This window comes from Thalassophryne amazonica, chromosome 15 (assembly GCF_902500255.1).
Source record: "Thalassophryne amazonica chromosome 15, fThaAma1.1, whole genome shotgun sequence".
Classification (NCBI taxonomy): Eukaryota; Metazoa; Chordata; class Actinopteri; order Batrachoidiformes; family Batrachoididae; genus Thalassophryne; species Thalassophryne amazonica.
Genome location: NC_047117.1, coordinates 85,967,668 through 85,986,239, shown reverse-complemented (window position 1 = coordinate 85,986,239; position 18,572 = coordinate 85,967,668). Strand labels below are relative to the sequence as shown.

At 42.8% G+C, this 18,572-nt stretch overlaps 1 protein-coding gene across 3 annotated transcripts in view; it reads right to left on the bottom strand.

Moving 5' to 3' along the window:
* Nucleotides 1-18,156, bottom strand: part of elf2b (E74-like factor 2b (ets domain transcription factor)) — a 30,429-nt gene extending 12,273 nt beyond the window's left edge. Inside the window, exons 1-3 of one of the 3 annotated variants that reach the window (XM_034187469.1) lie at nt 17,939-18,156; nt 2,335-2,502; nt 1,993-2,233 (exon numbers count right to left, since the gene is read on the bottom strand). In XM_034187469.1, coding sequence (XP_034043360.1) covers nt 1,993-2,233; nt 2,335-2,409 — 316 coding nt within the window. In that variant the 5' untranslated portion in view covers nt 2,410-2,502; nt 17,939-18,156. Of the gene's footprint in view, nt 1-1,992; nt 2,234-2,334; nt 2,503-9,825; nt 10,188-17,938 lie in introns of those variants that run through there. The other 2 variants (XM_034187467.1, XM_034187468.1) reach the window with 2 other exon arrangements.
* Between the last annotated feature and the right edge of the window lie 416 nt (nt 18,157-18,572).

Here is an 18,572-nt window from a genome sequence, read left to right as displayed (position 1 = left end):
AGAGAGAGAGAGAGAGAGAGAGAGAGAGAGAGAGAGAGAGAGAGAGAGAGAGAGAGAGAGAGAGACAGAACGCTGTCTCCGGTCCTGAAAAAAAAAAAAAAAAAAAAAAAAGCGCTGTCTCTCTTTTCTTTTTTCAGGACCTGCTGCTTCTGTTCTCTGGATTTTTAAAGAAATCCAGTTTATGAATTGAAAGAATGTAAATGTGTTCTGATTGTCGGATTACTGAAATGTATAAATGCATCCCTGCCGTAGATCGGCTCATGCACATGCAATGGCTCGTCCAGCCAGTTCAATTAGCTGTTTTTAGCACGCACAGGTGCTACGGGCTGAGTTTTCACCGCACACTCGCTCGCCCAGCATGCATAGGCACTACCTGCACGGATCATTTCACTGTACACTTGCGCGCAGGTCCTGTTCTGAGCACGCACACATCTGCCAGTTGATCACCTGTAAGCAGGCACAGATGATGTGGGGTGTGTGGATCATGCAGTCACACGTACGGGCGCCAGTTCAATTAGGAAATGTCTTCCTGCTGGCGATCGGTCCGTGAGCAGCAGTTAATGGACTTTACCTAACTTGCTGCATTCATGAGAGAGAGAATTAAAGAAGGTGAAAAAGCAAAGCGGCGCACTTGTGGCGGTCGCGAGCGAGATCCGCCATGAAAATTGGACGGTGGACATGTCCTCCCGCTGGAGATTTGTCCGTGAGCAGGGGTTAATGGACTTTACTTAACTTGCTGCAACTGTGAGAGAACTGGACTAGGTGAAAGAAAGCTGCGAGCAGCAGCAGCGGCGATGTCACGCGTGATCCGTGCACGAGAAGTGAATGGTGGACGTGGAAATGTCTTCCCGCTGGAGATCCGTCCATGACATGAGTGGATGTGGATATGTCCGCCGAACATGGAAGCTTGGCTTGCCTCTTCTTCTCCCAAAGCTTCACTGGCAGCAAAGTCCAGCAGGATGAATAAAATCTATCAATACAGGTTTATGCTGATAAAAGGCTTTGTTGCTCTGGCGTGTAGGATTGTGGAGGCTTGGTGTATGGTAGTGCAGTGTTGTGTAGATTTACAAACAGTTGCGGTGTGTTGTGTAGACTTGCTTAAAAACTGCGTACGTTCTGCACCCAATGCTCTACGCTGAAAAAATTAAACGTGTTTAATTTCTTGCGTCCTCCTCATGTAGCTCTCAGCATAGTGCTGCGTAGGGAGCAAAAACTCACAGCAGAGCTTCTTAAAGTGGGCGTAGAGCTGCGTAACTCAGAGTAGACGGTACACCGCAATACACAAGTCTACACTGGCCCTGGTGTGAATGGGGCTTTAAGGAAAATATCAGAAGCAAAAGCAGTTTCTCTTTTTGCTTCATCCCATGATGAGTGATTAATCAGCGCTGTGATCATTTTATTGTTAAATCTTAGTTTCCCTTTTGCGTTTTCCGTGTGACTGATTGATTGGCATTCCATCTTGCTCAATGTATACATGTCAAGTGGGCACATCAGTGTGCATGTGCAGTGAGCAATAAAACAATGCCGATAACAATACCGACTGGAAATACAGGAAGACCTTCCAAGTGCATCAGATGACAGCAACATTTGTCCTCCATCAACAGGTCCAAAACCTGGCTTTACAGTGGAGGGGCAAACCATGACTGTCTTTCAATTAAGCAAATTATTGTCCATCTAATTAACACTGCAGTGTGGCAGATGAGTTATTCTGCTGTAAGGACCAATATGAGCATTCAAGGACTGTGACTGTTTATGAAGTGCGTCCACAAGGTGGCAGTGTGTGGACAGAGGCCTGCACCTCAGACTAGTCTGATAAGTTTCTTCTTTTTTTTCTCCTTTTCTGTCAAAATGTGTAACTGAAAGGGAAATTATTTCAAATATGCTTCACTGCAACCATTATGAAGCAGTGGAGCCAGAGTTCTCACAGACAAGAAGACGCTTCACATTATCTTAGCTGACGTGAAAGAAAATCTGCAATAAACAGGAGCTCACCTGTAGCCACCTCCTGCTCATCGGCCACGCCCTCCATCAGGTAAGCCTCGTCATCGTAGACCAGCACTTGGGCTGAGTAACCCTCATCTCCAGCCAGACTGGCACCCGGCACCTCCTCCACGATGACTGCTGGGTACGCCTCAGCGTCTTCTCTGTCCTCCACTTCTTCATAGGCATCCTCAGCTTCACACTGGCCCTCCACCTCTCCTTCCAAATCCAGCTCCACCTCACATTCCTCCTCCTTTAGCAGAAAGGGAGGGGGACAGAAATGGGAGCAAGACATATAAAAGAGAACCAAAGCAGACAGAAATGAGGGTGCAGGATGTAGGCGTTCACGCTCACCTGCTGCAGGTCCTCCCCAGCGGTCACATACTCCACCACTGTCCCGCCGGTGTCTACCAGCACCACTGAAGTCATAACTCATGCTCTGCTGGGAACAGTGCTTCCAGTCAATTAGTCACCACAATACCGCCACCTGGTGGTCTCTGCAAGTGTGACAAACACAGGCTCCTGCACAAAGACAATAAACCCATGAATTTTACCACTGGAAGTGTATCTGACAGCGTGAAGACGTGTTTATTACTTCTGTGTGAGAAAAGACCAATGCAGGTTACCCTCAGCAAGAAGAGGTTCTTATCTAACGTGGGTAGCCAACGAAAGCCCTAAGCTTATTTCCAGAAGTTTCTCTCGCCCCACCCCAGCACTCCAGTTCAAAGTGCCAAGAAAGAAAAGCTGTATAGGATTGACATTTTGTCAGCTGATTTACAGGACCCAGTGAGGTGAAGGTATGAATTCTACTGATGACAACATTCTATTTGTTTACTACTTTTACATGTTAATATAAATGACAGTAAAGTATATGTTGTCATACCGTTGTACATTATCACATGACTTACAAATTGTTAATCGTAATTAATGGGTCAACATCATGAATATCAAGGACATTCTGCAGATATTTTACAAGCAGCAGAGTTTAAAAGATGTTTTAGCAGTTTGATAGTCGGGCAGCAGAGTAGGCATTTTTAGTCAAACCTAGAAGTAAGGTACGGTAAAGGATTTCTTTTTTTTTTTTTAATGGATTTTGATTCAACAGATAGTCCACAATGAGAATCCAACTGATGGCACTCTGTCATCCTTGAGCATTTTGCTACATCAGCATTTAGACGGGCTTTTCCATAGTATTTAATGGTGTTCGAGTATGTTGCCCTCCATAGACAGAGTTTTTTTTCCATCCAGTCCTCTCAATAAACTACCAGTCATAGTTTGAAGTATTCTTGCATTAAATTCTCTTCATATCTGTCCAATAAAATATTTAGCTGGTGATAAAAAAAAAAGCTAAATTTACTATTGCTGAACCACCACAATTTATCTTAATAGGGTGGAACAAGATTTATTTTTCATTATAAAACACCATTTTTGTTGCTGTTTTTTAAGAAAGTATCCAAACTGATTCCATGACTACCCAGTGAACACTGTCATGTGACTTGTTAATGAGCTACAAAAGATACAGAATACAAACACGCAACAGTCGCCATGGCTGCTAACAATTGTTAACAAAATAAAAACTTATAAAACGAGCAGCGGGATCAACAATATCCATCTTATACTCAGGAGCACCAATTCTGTCCTGCATCACCAACTCAAACCCACAACAGCTGAACAGCAACACTGTCCGGGAAATCACTCAAGTCGTGCTCTGCTCACAGTTGTTCCTGTACCACTCATGGATTCCAGCTGGAGGGAAAAGGGGCATAAAAGCTTTAATTGTTATGCACATGAAGCACACAAGTCCACTCCGGATGATCCATCAAGTAAAGTACAAATACTCGACGAAAGAGAAAAAATGTTTTCTTTTCTGTTGTTGGGACGCCAAGTACTTCCCTCTAACATACACAGACACAGGAGATGACACACACAGTGTCCAGTGGAATACTGAAGTGGATCCATGGTAACAGGAACATCGGCCCCTGTTCTGTGTTACTCTAACGGGTGCCCATAAAACAAAAACTTTAACACTGCAGCACTGCGCGGCATGAGGCGTGCTACACGGAAGTCTCTTATGTCATTTGGTTACAGAGGACTGAAGTGGATTAGGATGACTGCAATTTGATGGACTTCCACCTCAAACACAATAACAATTGTGCATACATACACAGCTGTTAGGAGAGAAGGCCATGAGCTGTACAAATCCAACATTTCATTCAACAATAGCAGCAAAAAAAAAAAAAAACAACAACACACCTTGGCTACTAAAAACTTTCAAAGCCAATTTCCCCTCCAGCACAGATTCAATTTTAATTCAACTACATGTTTGCATAAACCAAGGTGAATACCTCAAAACACCATGGAAGGTTTCAGAAACTGATGGAACTGCTTTGAGATGGTATGCGATGTAGAGCCAGGTAAAGCCTCGGTCCCACCAAATAATAAGCCATGAATAATGAGCCATGCATGGGTGTCAGCGATTATTTGAAGAATGATCCACGTTTTAAGCCATTATGCATCCGCTAATAAGGCACCTCTCTGTACCTCACATGTGCTACGTATCAGCCTCTAGCAAGCCCCGTCCAGACTCGAATGGCCCGTGTCGCCGCATATGATCCACGCCAAGCCACATATGATCCATGTAGTGCCATGTAACGCTACATTGGTCCCTTGATCCCTTTAAAGTTTGGGTTTAAATTTGCAGCATCCATTCAAGATGCTGTCACATTTTTTTTTAAACAGTCCAAAAAAAAAAAAAAAGACACTCCTGCACAGTCCCGCCGGTGTGCGCATCCATGCACCAGGCTGCTGTTCATCTGTGTTCCAGAGTCATTAAATGCAGCAGTTCTGTGTGTTCACCCAGAATAATGAGGTGGCTGCTTTAATTACATATACCCACAGCTGTGTGGGTCCATCACTACCCCCCCCCACCCAAAAAAACCACAACACAACACAAAACACATCCATAACCAGACCAGCTAGAACCAAACCACAGGTTCCTGGACAGTCGCCTTTGCGCTTCTTCTCGCTGGCTTTATTTCTTCTGCGGCTTACAGTCATTTTGACACCAGTGATCCAACTTTTAACTTTGTGTTCATCCATTAATGTCCAAAATCATTCTTTTGCGAGCTGGTGTTCTGCGTAAATGCTCGTCTTGAGTGTGAGTAATTGCGTCAGTGTGCGCCTCATCTGATTCATTATAACAAGATGTTAAATCTAACACAAACATACTTTTACAGCTGCTTATAAAGAAGGAATGAATATGCAACTGTTTAACCAAGCTATTAAAACATTACAGATAATTACCTTTTAGACTGTTCCAAATATGTTCTCCACCTCAGCGCACGAGACAGAGAGAGGAAAAAAGCTCCAAATGAATCGTCTCATGTGATTCCAGAAATGATTAGAGGTGTTTCCAACATCCAAGCTCTGACAGAAAATTTTTAATCCGCTACGAAATAATTATTTTATATACAGCGTCCGGCGCACAAAGCAGGTGGAACTGTCACGACTAAGTGCACAAGAGAGCTGAGCCAAAATAGCCTGTCCTGTCCTCGTAGCTGCCAGGTGCTCAGATAATGGGCTTTTAACAGCCTCGTCCTCACCACAAACATGCTTCTAAAATCCTCATATGTCCTCGTAGTACCTTGTACACAAATTGCCGCACACTGTTGTTGCTAAATTTTGAACGTCCTGAAATTAGTGCCATGCTCAGAGCCTCATTAGCTGAAAATCCTGCCTCTAAGAGCCTCTCAGAGCCAATATTCTCCCATGATTGTTGAATAACTGGGCTCGTACCAAAACAAAACATGCCACGTGGCTCATTATTCATCCTTCATTATTTGGTGGGACCAGGGCTTAAGGCAGTCACTTCTTTAAAATAAAAAAGAAAAAAGACCTGCTACGTCACACAGTGCCTATATATCCTAACGGTACTAAACATTAGCACTAATTAACATTCAAACCAACTGCGAGTAAAGCCGAAAAGCAAGTTACACATACGCGAGTTAATTGGGTTCACCTGTACTCTCATCTTTTAAGGCACCAGTTTAAGAGAACATATAATGAGGACAAACCTTACGGATTCTCATAAACTTTGACGTTCCACATCGATCAAAAAGACCCTTTGCTTTGCCAATTCAATACCCCACAGGTGTGTCTGCCATCTGCTGGATGGTTCACGGATGCTGGATAAGTTATGGAAACTTTCAGCAACTGTGGTTGAACTCGCCTGTAAGTTATCGGTTTCCTGAATGCAGGAAATGTAGTGTTCTCATCGCTGTGCCCCATCCAGCTAATAATTTAAGCTAGCAACACATATGATGCCTACTTTGTGGATAAATACAGGACAAAATATGCAACAGAATGGGAAAGTAAAACTAAAGAACAGAGACTTTAGCAAAACTCTTCATCTGTCCTGCAAATTAGTGACCGTCCTAGAACATTTTGCGATACCTTTGTTTTGAAGTTGTTCTGGAATCCAGCTCATGGTACCCAAGACGAGACTTAAAACCAGGGGGGACAGGGCTTTCTCTGTGGCTGGCCCCAGACTTTGGAACGCTCTGCCCCTCCATGTCCGAACAGCCCCCACAGTGGAGTGTTTTCACTCTCGTCTGAAGACCCACTTTTATTCTCTGGTTTTTAACACTGCGTGAGTTGTGTGGTCCTCTGTTTTATTGGTTTTGTTTTTATTTTGGTAGATTTTATTGGTTTTATCTTTTGTCTTCTTCTTCTTTGTCTTTCGGCTGTTCCCGTTAGGGGTCGCCACAGCAGATCAATCGTTTCCATCTCACCCTGTCCTCTGTATCTTCCTCTGTCACACCAACCACCTGCATGTCCTCTCTCAGCACATCCATGAACCTCCTCTTTGGTCTCCCTCTTCTCCTCCTGCCTGGTGGCTCCATCCTCAGCATCCTTCTCCCTATATACCCTGGGTCCCTCCTCTGCACATGTCCAAACCATCTCAATCGCGCCTCTCTGACTTTGTCTCCAAACCGTCCCACCTGAGCTGTCCCTCTGATATGTTCATTCCTAATCTTGTCCATTCTTGTCACTCCCAAAGAGAATCTCAACATCTTCACCTCTGCCACCTCCAGCTCTGCCTCCTGTCTTTTTGTTAGTGCCACTGTCTCTAAACCATACAACATAGCTGGTCTCACTACTGTTTTGTAAACTTTCCCCTTCACCCTTGCTGATATTCTTCGGTCACAAATCACTCCTGCCACCTTTCTCCACCCACTCCACCCTGCCTGCACTCTCTTCTTCACCTCTCTACCACACTCTCCATTACTTCCAACAGTATTCTCAGAGCAAACATTGCATCTGTAGTACTCTTTCTCGGCATGAAACCATATTGCTGCTCACAGATCTTCACCTGTTTTCTAATCCTAGCTTCTACTACTCTTTCCCATAACTTCATGCTGTGGCTGATCAGCTTTATACCTCTGTAGTTACTGCAGCTCTGCACATCACCCTTGTTCTTGAAAATAGGAACCAGCACACTTCGTCTCCACTCCTCTGGCATCCTCTCACTTTCCAAGATTTTATTAAACAATCTGGTTAGAGACTCTACTGCCATCTCTCCTAGACATTTCCATGCCTCCATTGGAATGTCATCTGGACCAACTGCCTTTCCACTCTTCATCCTCTTCATAGCAGCCCTCACTTCTTCCTTGCTAATCTCTTTTACTTCCTGATTTACTGTCACCACATCATCCAGCCTTTTCTCTCGCTCATTTTCTTTATTCATCAACTCTTCAAAATATTTCCTCCACCTTCTCAGCACACACTCCTCACTTGTCAGCACATTACCATGTGCATCTTTTACCACCCTGACCTGCTGCACATCCTTTCCAGCTCTGTCCCTTTGTCTGGCCAATCGGTACAAGTCCTTTTCTCCTTCCTTACTATTTAACTTCTTGTACAGCTCGCAATATGCCTTTTCCTTTGCTTTTGCCACTTCTCTTTTCGCCTTACGCCACATCTCCTTGTACTCCTGTCTACTTTCTTCATCTCTCCGACTATCCCAAAACTTTTTCGCCAACCTCTTTCTCCTTATGCTTTCCTGGACCTCTTCATTCCACCACCAAGTCTCCTTGTCTTCCTTCCACTGTCCAGATGTCATACCCAGTACTGTCCTAGCTGTCTCCCTCACCACATCTACAGTACTTTTCCAGTTGCCCAAAATTGCTAAAATGACCCCAACACCATTTCTCTTCCTGTCCTCACCACGGTACAACAACTTGTACCCACCGCCGATGCTCCTGCTCTTACTTCCCTTCCATTTGGTCTCTTACACACACAATATGTCTACCTTTCTCCTCTCCATCATATCAGCCAGCTCTCTCCCTTTACCAGTCATACTACCAACATTCAAAGTCCCCACTCTCATTTCCACCCTTCTAGTTTTCTTCTTCTCCCGCTGTTCGTGGCAACGTTTTCCTCCTCTTCTTCGTCGTCTTCGCCCAGCAGTAGCCCAATTTCCACCGGCACCCTGTTGGGCAATAGCACCGGTGGCGGACGTTGTTAACCCGGGCCGCGACCGATCCAGTATGGGAATTCGATTCTGAGTCTGCATAGTTAGGTTGGCTTGTTTTACGCCAGATGCCCTTCCTGACGCAACCCTCCTCATTTATCCGGGCTTGGGACCGGCACTCAGAATGTACTGGCTGCACACCCCTTTGTATGCTGTATGTATGTATTTATTTATTTATCTTGCACATTTTAGTTATTTTTATTATTAATTTTCTTATTTTTAATTTATTTCTTGACTATTGGGGTTTTATCTATCGTGATTCTACTGTATGTGCAGCACTTTGGAACGTTTTTGTTGTTAAATGTGCTATATAAATAAAGTGGATTGGATTGGAATCCGTATCAAAAGAAGGCATGAGGTACGACACTATATTGTGCCTCAATACGCTCAATTGTTTCAAAACATTCCAGTTGGCCTGCACCCTTTGGTGGTCAAATATAATGAAAGTTTTGACTGAACTAGGACTGCACTATGCATTACATGCTTATGATTGGCAGCAAGGTATTCAAAGAGCTTTAGTGTGAAGCATTTAGGTAAATAAAGTAAATGTGTTTCCTCAATAACAGCGGCTGCATACAGAAAAGTGTGTAACATTACCTCACTGTTGAGCTAAGTTGTAAAGTAATTAGGTGACAAAAGCAGAGATTGTAACATACTGAGATTGCTATTTATTCAAACTAAGTGACTGAGCACCAGAATGTCAAAGTGCAGTCTCCTGAACAGTGACTGGATGTTTTTCCTTCGCCAATACAAAGAAATGGCACCAAAATGAAAAACGTATATGAATATGAATGACTCTGGGTAATCATCCCCTTACAGTGCTACAGTACATTTTATTTCTGTATATACATTTATAATCTTCGAATGTGGCTCTCAAACAACAGCTTCACACAAAGGGTAACATGGAGCAGGAACAACCATCAGATTAGGCAAACATGCATAAACAGACAAGACAAACAAACGTACTCAAAAGATTAGGCCCAAGCAGGATTTGCAGGACCTGCTGAACCACTCAACACGTGTCATATCTCAGACAAACAAAGTCAGAAGGCCACATTATTAGTTTGTACAAACTACTTCACTCAGACACTACCAGCAGACAAAGGGAAGGAAAAGGATCATTCTGAGTAAAAAAAACAAAAAAAAAAACCCTTTGCATATATCTGCTATACATGCTGGCACTGAATGACTATAGCATAAAGATAATTTTACTGCTCTGAAAGTCACTGAATAAAAGCTGTAGCAACACTTTAACACTGTAAACAAATTCCAAGAAAAGCATGACAAAGTTTTTTCAAGTAAAGTCTGATTACCGGGGCGAGACCAGATGAGAATCTTGACTCTGCTGCATTTTTTCTGGTTGACGCCGAGTTCGTGACAGTCTCAATGTTCCATGAGATACAGCAGTCGTCATCCTTTCAAGCGAACTTTTCCTTCACAAAAGTCCAAATTTGCCTTGTTGCAGAAATGTCGAGGTGATCCAAAAGCACTACTCGCATTTTTTAACTTAGTTGCCATTTCAAAAATCCACAAAAAGAGGTGGAGTGAATAAGAGAAGGACAGTAACGTTGCCTTGTTGTGACTAGAGAAAGCCGTGTTCGGTCTTTTTCTGCTCCAGACACCTTTTTCTGTCATCCCTCTCCTCTCCGCTGTCTGTTCCATACCGTGAAGAAACCTCAGAGCGACTCAGCATTTCTCAGACCCTGCCCTGTGCTCAGATCACATGACAAGAGTGTAACTCAAACACACGCAGAGTCACATGATGTCTCGACAACAGCGCTTTTGTTGCAAGCAGAACCATGGCTGCTGATGACGACGCCACACCCTGCCCTCTAACACATGACTTCAGTGTCTACTTGCTTTCAATGCCAACAAACGACACTTCGACCCATTTCTAACACTTCTGCACAAAACACTCAGAGATTCACTGATGTTAAGTTCCAAAACAAGAAAATGTTGCAGCATATGTCCCGGTCACAGGACTGGTTTTCCAGAAGTTATGACTCACTACAAAGTGAAGAGTTCTATATGTGTAACATTTTACATGTTATGACAGTTAATGCTGCAGCTTTTCCTTATTGCTGCTGTCTGCAGAAACCACAAAAGGACTAAAGACTCTTAATGTGTACAGCTCATCTTAAGACGCATTCTAGTACACAACTGAGAAACCTGTTAAATTTCACTACTGAATAAGGTGCAGAGAAGTACAAAATGAAATCTGCTCCTGCTAGCTGCACGGACTCCAACAGTCTGCACATCACGCATACGTGTGATGCAGCAACTGAGATACAGTTGTGTTCAAAATAATAGTGTCAGTGTGTTTAAAAAAGTGAGTAAAATCCTGAAAATAATTTTTATTTCTATGCACGCAAATGCATTGGGAATACTGCACATTCTGCTTCAAATCAAAACATACAGAGAAAAATGATCAAATTTGTTATTACTTTAAAGAAAATGGAGAAAAAGGAATACTAGGCTGCCCCCCCCCCCCCCAGAAAATAGCAGTGTCTGCATTTTTCTTTCTGTGGAAAAAAAAAGGGAAAAAAAAAAAACAGGTGTCAAACAGGTGGCTCTTATTTAAGGGTAGCAAATGTTCTTGCTGGTTGTGGTGCATTTCTCTGAAAATCTGAGTAAAATGTGTTGTTCCAGACTTTGTTTAGAAGAACAGCGTACTTTGATTAAAAAGTTGAATGGAGATGGGAAAACATATAAAGAAGTTCAGAAAATGATAGACTGCTCCGTTAAAATTATCTCAAAAACTTTAAAATGGCGACAAAACCAGAACAACAAAAGAAAACGGAAAACCACCATTCAAATGGATCGAAGAATAGCCAGAATGGCAAAGACTCAGCCAACAATCAGCTCCAGTGTGTATCAAAAAAGGCCTAAAGTTACCTGTGAGTGCTGTAACAATTAGAAGACACCTATGTGAAGTGAACCGATGGGCAAGAAGCTCCCACAAAGTCCCACTGTTGGAAAAACGACGTGCTGAAGAGGTTACAATTTGCCAAACAACACACTGACTGGACTAAAGAGAAATGGTGCAACATTTTGTGGACTGATGAAAACAAGATTGTTCTTTTTGGGTCTCAGGGCCATAGACAGTTGGCCAGACAACCTCCAAAATCTGAATTCAAGCCACAGTACACTGTGAAAACAGTGAAGCAAGCGTCATGATATGGGTAGGTTTCTCATACGATGGTGACGGGCCTACATCAAAATACTTTAAGAAGTCACGTTGCCATATGCCGAACAAGAAATGCCCTTGAAATTGGTGTTTCAACAAGACAACAACCACAAACACACCAGCAATTCAGCAGCAGCTTGGTTCCAGACTAACAAGATTAATGTTATGGAGTCAGTATTTTGACTGTTTCCTCATGTCAGGCTCCAAATAAAATACAATTTACACTCGTGCTCAATTCAAGCAAATAAATATGAATAAATGTGTTTATCAAACACCAGAGTACTGTCTATTGACTAAACGAACCGTACCCTAACAATGCAGACATATACGTTCATTTCCACAGCAGAGTAACAACACAAACTGTAAACAGATAAATGCTAGTGAGCTGATCTAAAACTGAACTTACGTATGTGCGCTGCTGCTCTGTCACTTTGGGAAATATTCCAAATAGGAAACTATTTCGGCAGAGGTCAGTGGTGGGTTCAACAAGTCTGTGTGATAATCCACCGTTAATTACTAAATTTGGAAGAGATAAAGTCCCAAACAGCTGACTCCATGGTATAATGACATTCAAATAAGACTCAGTCTATCATTTGATCACAAAACGTGGCTCCCGAGCAGGTAACGTAGCTGGGAAGATCCACAGGAAGAGCCCAGTGCACAGAAACCACCCACAAAGTGGGCCACCAGCCCATGCCAGCTACCAACAGGAGAGATGGAGGCAAAGGGGGTGACTGCTCCCCCAGCTGCGTCGCTAGCTCCACCCCGTTATTCACCCCAGTCTTACAATCTTTGTCGCAAAGTTACAGAGTGGTGCCATATCTGTCCCAAAATGTCTATCTTCTTAAGCAGGAAGTGGATATCAAATAACAGGAACTGCCAAAATAAGTTCATGAAAGAAAGAAAAAAAAAATTCTTTGTTCTGAAGAAATACCATAATGTTTTTGACAAGAAGATGACACTTTTGAATGAAAGATGGACAACCCCCCCACCCCCAATTTGGAAGAAACCTCATTTGGACATATTTCAAAGTACAAGGACAGCAGTTTCAACAAGAAAATTAAGTGAGTTTCTTTTACAAATGTACTAGAAAAGGAGCTTAAATTATATTTAAATTACACTGAATCTTCACCTCACACATGATCGCCCATTCAGTGGCTTTAAAACGCTGTTTGTGCCCTCAATTTCCCTGAGGGAGTTTCCCAAGGGATCAATAAAATTCTAGGTAAATCAATCTGTAACAACCATATTAATTAGCACTTAGCTCCTGATGGCTAAAGCAGTGTTTGTGTTGTAAATGAAAAAAATGTTACATGTGGTTTTCAAACGTCTCATTATGTTGTATGTTCACCTCGTAAATGATCATCTGTTCAGTGGCTGAAAGAAGCAGTTTATTTGCATTTTGTGCCCTTATTGTGGCCTTAATTAGCTTGTTACCTGTGCTGCAAAGAGTCAGACCCAAAATAATTATCACAACCAAGAATATCAACTGCAGCAATAAATTACTAAAAACCCAAAAAGAATCTGCCATTTTGCCTTCTGATTACAGAAAATCTTTCATGTGAATAGAAATGCACATTACATTCTCATGACCTAAGTTTTGGTTCCATCCAGTGCTTAATTTGTAAAGTGGGAGGTCCCGGAGCGCAGAGGATGGGTGGCTCCGGTGCAGGAAAAAAAAAAGAGGGGGGGGGGGGGCTTGCGAACAACGCTGTGCGCCACACCGAAAATAAACAGGGCATGTATTGTAAACCTAATAACACTAGTCACACCAAATCCGGATAGAGTACAAATTCCTGTACAGTGGTCCCTCGTTTATCGCGGGAGTTACGTTCTCCGCGTTCACACCAGGCGCGCGACGCGAGCCACTGCAGCCACAGGTTGCCATGTAATCCCTATTTAAGAACGAGTTTTGGCGCCAAATCGCGCAGTGCGACGCGAGTGAAGCGATTTTGAGCGTTTTGCGCTTTTGTGGCACGATATTGCGTGGCGTCACGTCGCGTTGCCCTCCTCCCCAAGTTGAAAAATCTGAACTTTTTCATCTCTTCGCGCCGTGATGACCAATCAGGGACTGAATATGTAGTGACGTGGAGATGTCTGGAGTTTGACTGAGGATGTGAACATGTTCAGTATCTGGTAGCAGCTTGTGAGCAGGACACATGTCTCTTTTGTCCTTTATTTCACAATCATGACAGTTTTTGGAGCGAGCAGCAGCGGGGAGCGGCATTTCTTTTTCTTTTTACGTGCGCGCGCGAGGGAATGCTCCATGGAGATTATTTTACTTATTAACTACACAGATGTATAATAAAGCAAATGGTGACTGGTTTATAAACACAATTATGACAGTTTTTTTTGGGAAAGAGCAAGGAGCAGCCTCACAGCAAGCAGCGGAGTTTCGTTCTCTTTTTTTTTACGCGCGCGAGCGAATCGTCTGTGTGGAGAATATTTTATTAACTAACTACACAGATGTATAATAAAACAAATGGTGACTGGTTTCTAAACACAATTATGACAGTTTTTTGGGGGGGAGGAGCGAGCTGCAGCAAGCAGCGGAGTTTCTTTTTTTTTTATTGTTTACATGTGCGCGCGTGAACGGTACAGTTGGTCCTCAAGTTGGGTCCTGCAGAGGTGGAAGGACCACTGAAAGCGGCCGTCATCCAGACTCAGCTCCTGCAGCAAATAATGATACTCTCTGTATTGGGAGCTTTTCACAACAACTTGCTCCATGTGATCAAGGTCCGTCATGTTAACTACACTGACAACCGGAGCCGGCGAGCGGAATGGAAGCTCCTCCTATTTGATGAAGCACCGGGGGGAATTTTCGCAGCAAAAGTCCACCCAAGCAGAGCGACACACAGGGCGAAGGAGGCGCGGCCGTCGCCACGCGACCCCCACGAATTTGTAGCGTCTGATCGCGCCCGGTGTGAACGCGACACGAAATCCATGAAGTAGCGCTATTTTTTTTTACACTTATTATAGATGTTTTAAGGCTGTAAAACCCCTCACTACACACTTTTCTCAAACAGGCATTAACATTTTCTCACTTTTACTCTTGTGTAAACACTCTCTTCTTTCTTCTGTGTGAGAAGATTATAAACAGACACATGCAGAACACAATGCGCGGCTCTCCCTTCACTTACTGCCTCCGGGGGTACGGATGCGGGACCCGCAAAGAATCCAAGTCCTCTCTCGGTGGCCATGGAGCTCTGCGGCTACGGTCAACATCCGGATCAAAACAATGAGCATAGCCTCTGGACCTGTTGCCAGATTTGGCGCAATTCCGCACAGCAGACAGGAGGGCGGCGGTGTGATTGGCAGTGAGAGCAATAGCGGTGATTTTTTTTTTTTCTATTTTGTTAGTCAAGAGAGGTGGCGGATCACGGATCCAGTATAAATAGCTGGCGGAGCCAACGTCAGAGGTTCCGGAGCGCGCTCCGGCTTGCTCTCCCTCAAATTAAGCCCTGGTTCCATCTATACACTGAATTGTGGCTAATCATGTCATCTTTAGTATATAGCCAAGAATGAATACCAGACATGAAGTTAGGTTAACTCTCTCTCCTTGCGGCAAGAACGTCTTGGGTTCATCACCAACACTCCTTGCACATATGGAGTTACACCTGGAAACTCATTCGGCATAAAGCTTGTACCAAATAAACATGTCGGCTCCACTGTGGTGACTGATTAAAACTGGAAGAGCCAAAGCCTCACATCATATAGGATTGAAATTATAAAAAAAAAAAAAGTCACAGTGCCACCATTTTAAATAGGCTATGCGTCGTATACAGGCTGTTTGGCCTGGTTGTACCTAGTTACTGCAACACTGCTACAGGCCCAGAACTCCAGCACATACTGGCTATTGTTCCGACACTTCCGGTCGCCTGAAGTACTACACAAGACTATTGTTGCAATGTCCCGATTTATCTTCCCCCTGGGGTGGGGAATGTTTTAATAGAATACCCTCCCAAACAGCTCCACCACAGATCTGCCACAGTATATCACTCACTTTACCAAACCCAGACTTTGACGAGGCTGACTGTGTGGGAAGCAACAGTTGAAGAGGATTTCTGACAGATCAGCTCCAGACACAACCACAACATTTAGAAATAGTGTTTCAATGCTATCTTGCTTTGTCAACATTGTCCAAGTCTGAGTTGGGTGTAATTACTGACAAACAAACAGAAAGCAGAAATGAGGGTGAGTGGGTGAGGGGGCTTAGTTTTGGATATCTTCCTGCCCACCAACAATGGGGGGAGATAAACTGTTTTATAACATCTACTCCACAACATCTGAGGCAAATATTGTACTTTCTGCTCCACTACATTTATTTGAAAACTTTAGTTACTAGTTAATTCCTGTGAACTGGAAGATGGGGCATCAATGGATCAGACTTGAGCGCCTTGGGGCAACTGTTTGTTGTGATTTGGCGCTATATAAGAAAAAAGTTGATTGATTGATTTGTTTGTCCATCACATCCTATGAAAGTCCGTCACCGGTTTTCCTTCCTTGGGCCATTTTTGGAAGGTATGACCACTAAAAACTGGCAACATCCCACAATAGCTGCAGGTTTAAAGATCAACTACAAATGACTGCGACATCTGGTTGGCTTTGTTACTTGATGGGCATGCACCTTAAGTCCATGTCCTGTAAATCACTTGAGGGATTATCTGGTTACAAAAAACAGAATTTTAGATCTAGATGTTTATGAGAAACATATCAGATTTATACAGAAACATGCGGTTTTTGGAGCAGAGTCCGCCATTTTTGGATTATTTCGGACGTTACATTGCCTATTCACTGATTGGCAGTGGCTGTGTCATGTCACTCAGTATTTGCATACAATAGACTTCAGGTCTCTTTTGGCCCTGCCTAGCTGGCAAGAGAGCGACCGTTGTTTGCTGCTGCAAAACGCCCACTCTGAAAATGAGTAGCAAGTCATCCCTCTGCCTATGTCGCATGTAGCTAATGTGACAGCCGCTTTGAAGTCACTCATCTCTCTATACATCCATGTCAATTTCAAGGACTTTAACTTGCTGCCTCACAAAGGATCATGCTAAAATACGAAATAGGGACTCAATCATGAAATGGGGGTAAAATGTAACGAAATGGAGCAGAGTGAACCAGACTCCAAATAATTCCTTTTATTTAATTGTCAAAAGTCAGTCTACAGCAGCACGTCTGAGATAGTTTCTTCAACCAAAACAATCAAATGGATTAATGGGATTATTAACCATCAGATGATAAAGATAAAACCTCTTAAACCATTCTAAAGTCAGTTTTAAGCAGAAACAAGGAGAAATTCCGTGACGCTTTGAAATGTTTGACGCACGCATCAGCTAGCAGCTCATTTAGCCGCGGTGCTCTGATCGCTTCCGCCACTTTTCATGATGAAATAATGCTGAATTTATGTGGAAATGATTGTTGTACAAAAGCTTCAGATATCTGTCGCTGAGACAGATGATAACTGGAGGCAGTTTGAAGAAGAAATGAGGTGTTAATCCGTGAACTGCATCATCGGGGGGACCGATTTTTAGGGGGACCGTTTGGTCAGCAACCCCTGACATGACAGAATTGTTATTCACTTGTCAGTGGTCAGAATATTATGGCTGACTGGGTGTATAACCTACAAACAAATTCTTTTAATACCTCAAATATCAAAGAGGCTTTATTGGTTCACAGAAGGGAAACAAGCTACCCAGCGGCAAATAAACTTGATGGCTTGATGTTGACCAGATGCAACAAAGTGATAAACAGATGTTATTCTGCACACAGTACTTTCACTTTTGTAATTTCAAAAGTGTATTTATGGTAATATTTACTACTTTCACTTTACCATTCCCAAATGTAGGACTTTTACTTGTAACAGCAGTTCTACAATTTGGTATTACTACTGTTAGTACTGTTGGGATCAAACCTGGTGAACATTAATAACTAGCCTGCTTACTGCCTAATAAAGAGCCGTGATGTGTTTCGGACATGTAAAGCATATTATGAAACATTTTGCTTTTCACTTCAATGACTTATTTTATCGTTTCTATCGTTGAATTAACTTCTGCAGCAAATATCAGCAGGACGTTTTGGGAAAACAACGGATAAAAGGAACACCGACAAGAGATGATTACGACTGACATTAATGTAACTTGGCTAACAGCAGCTAGCCAAATTAGCGCTTTAACAATCACCAAAACAAGCAGTCAAAGAGGACATAAAACCATGAAGATAACAGCTAGCAATTCACTTACCGTTAAAAAAAAATCTCTTCCTCTTAATGTTGTTGTCGCTTTATGAAAAACTTATCGCTACTTTACATGCAGCGACTAGACGTTAGCCGCTTTAGCTGTTCGGCTAACGACTTTGTAGTGTGCGACAGACAGTAACCTGCCCTCTCCTCCGGCTGACCGGTGGAACATGTTTCGCTCAGAACCGCGGCTATAGGCGAGCTAATGTAAAACGCTGCTGCTCCCCCTCCGGCGGCATTCACACTTTACTCCGCTTCTTCCAGCAAATTTACAGATGACGTCATAACCTGCCTTCAGCAAACAACACAAGCGAACCTGCATAAAAAAATAAAAAATAAACCACAACACAACTAAATCCTTTAAAAATAGCCTGCATGCGTAAAAGGAAAACCTGCACCCACCTTTAAAATTAATTCTGCAACCATAAAAAAATAAAAAATGAACTGCATACATTAAAAAAAATGCATAAAAGCCTTACATCCATAAGAAAAACGGAACCTCCATCCACCAAAAGTGAATAAATCCATCACGAAAAGTGAACCCTGCATCCATAAAAAAGAAAAGTAAATCTGCATCCATCAAAAGTTAACTACTAAATCTATAAAAAGGAAAAGTGAACCTGCTTCTATCAAAAAAT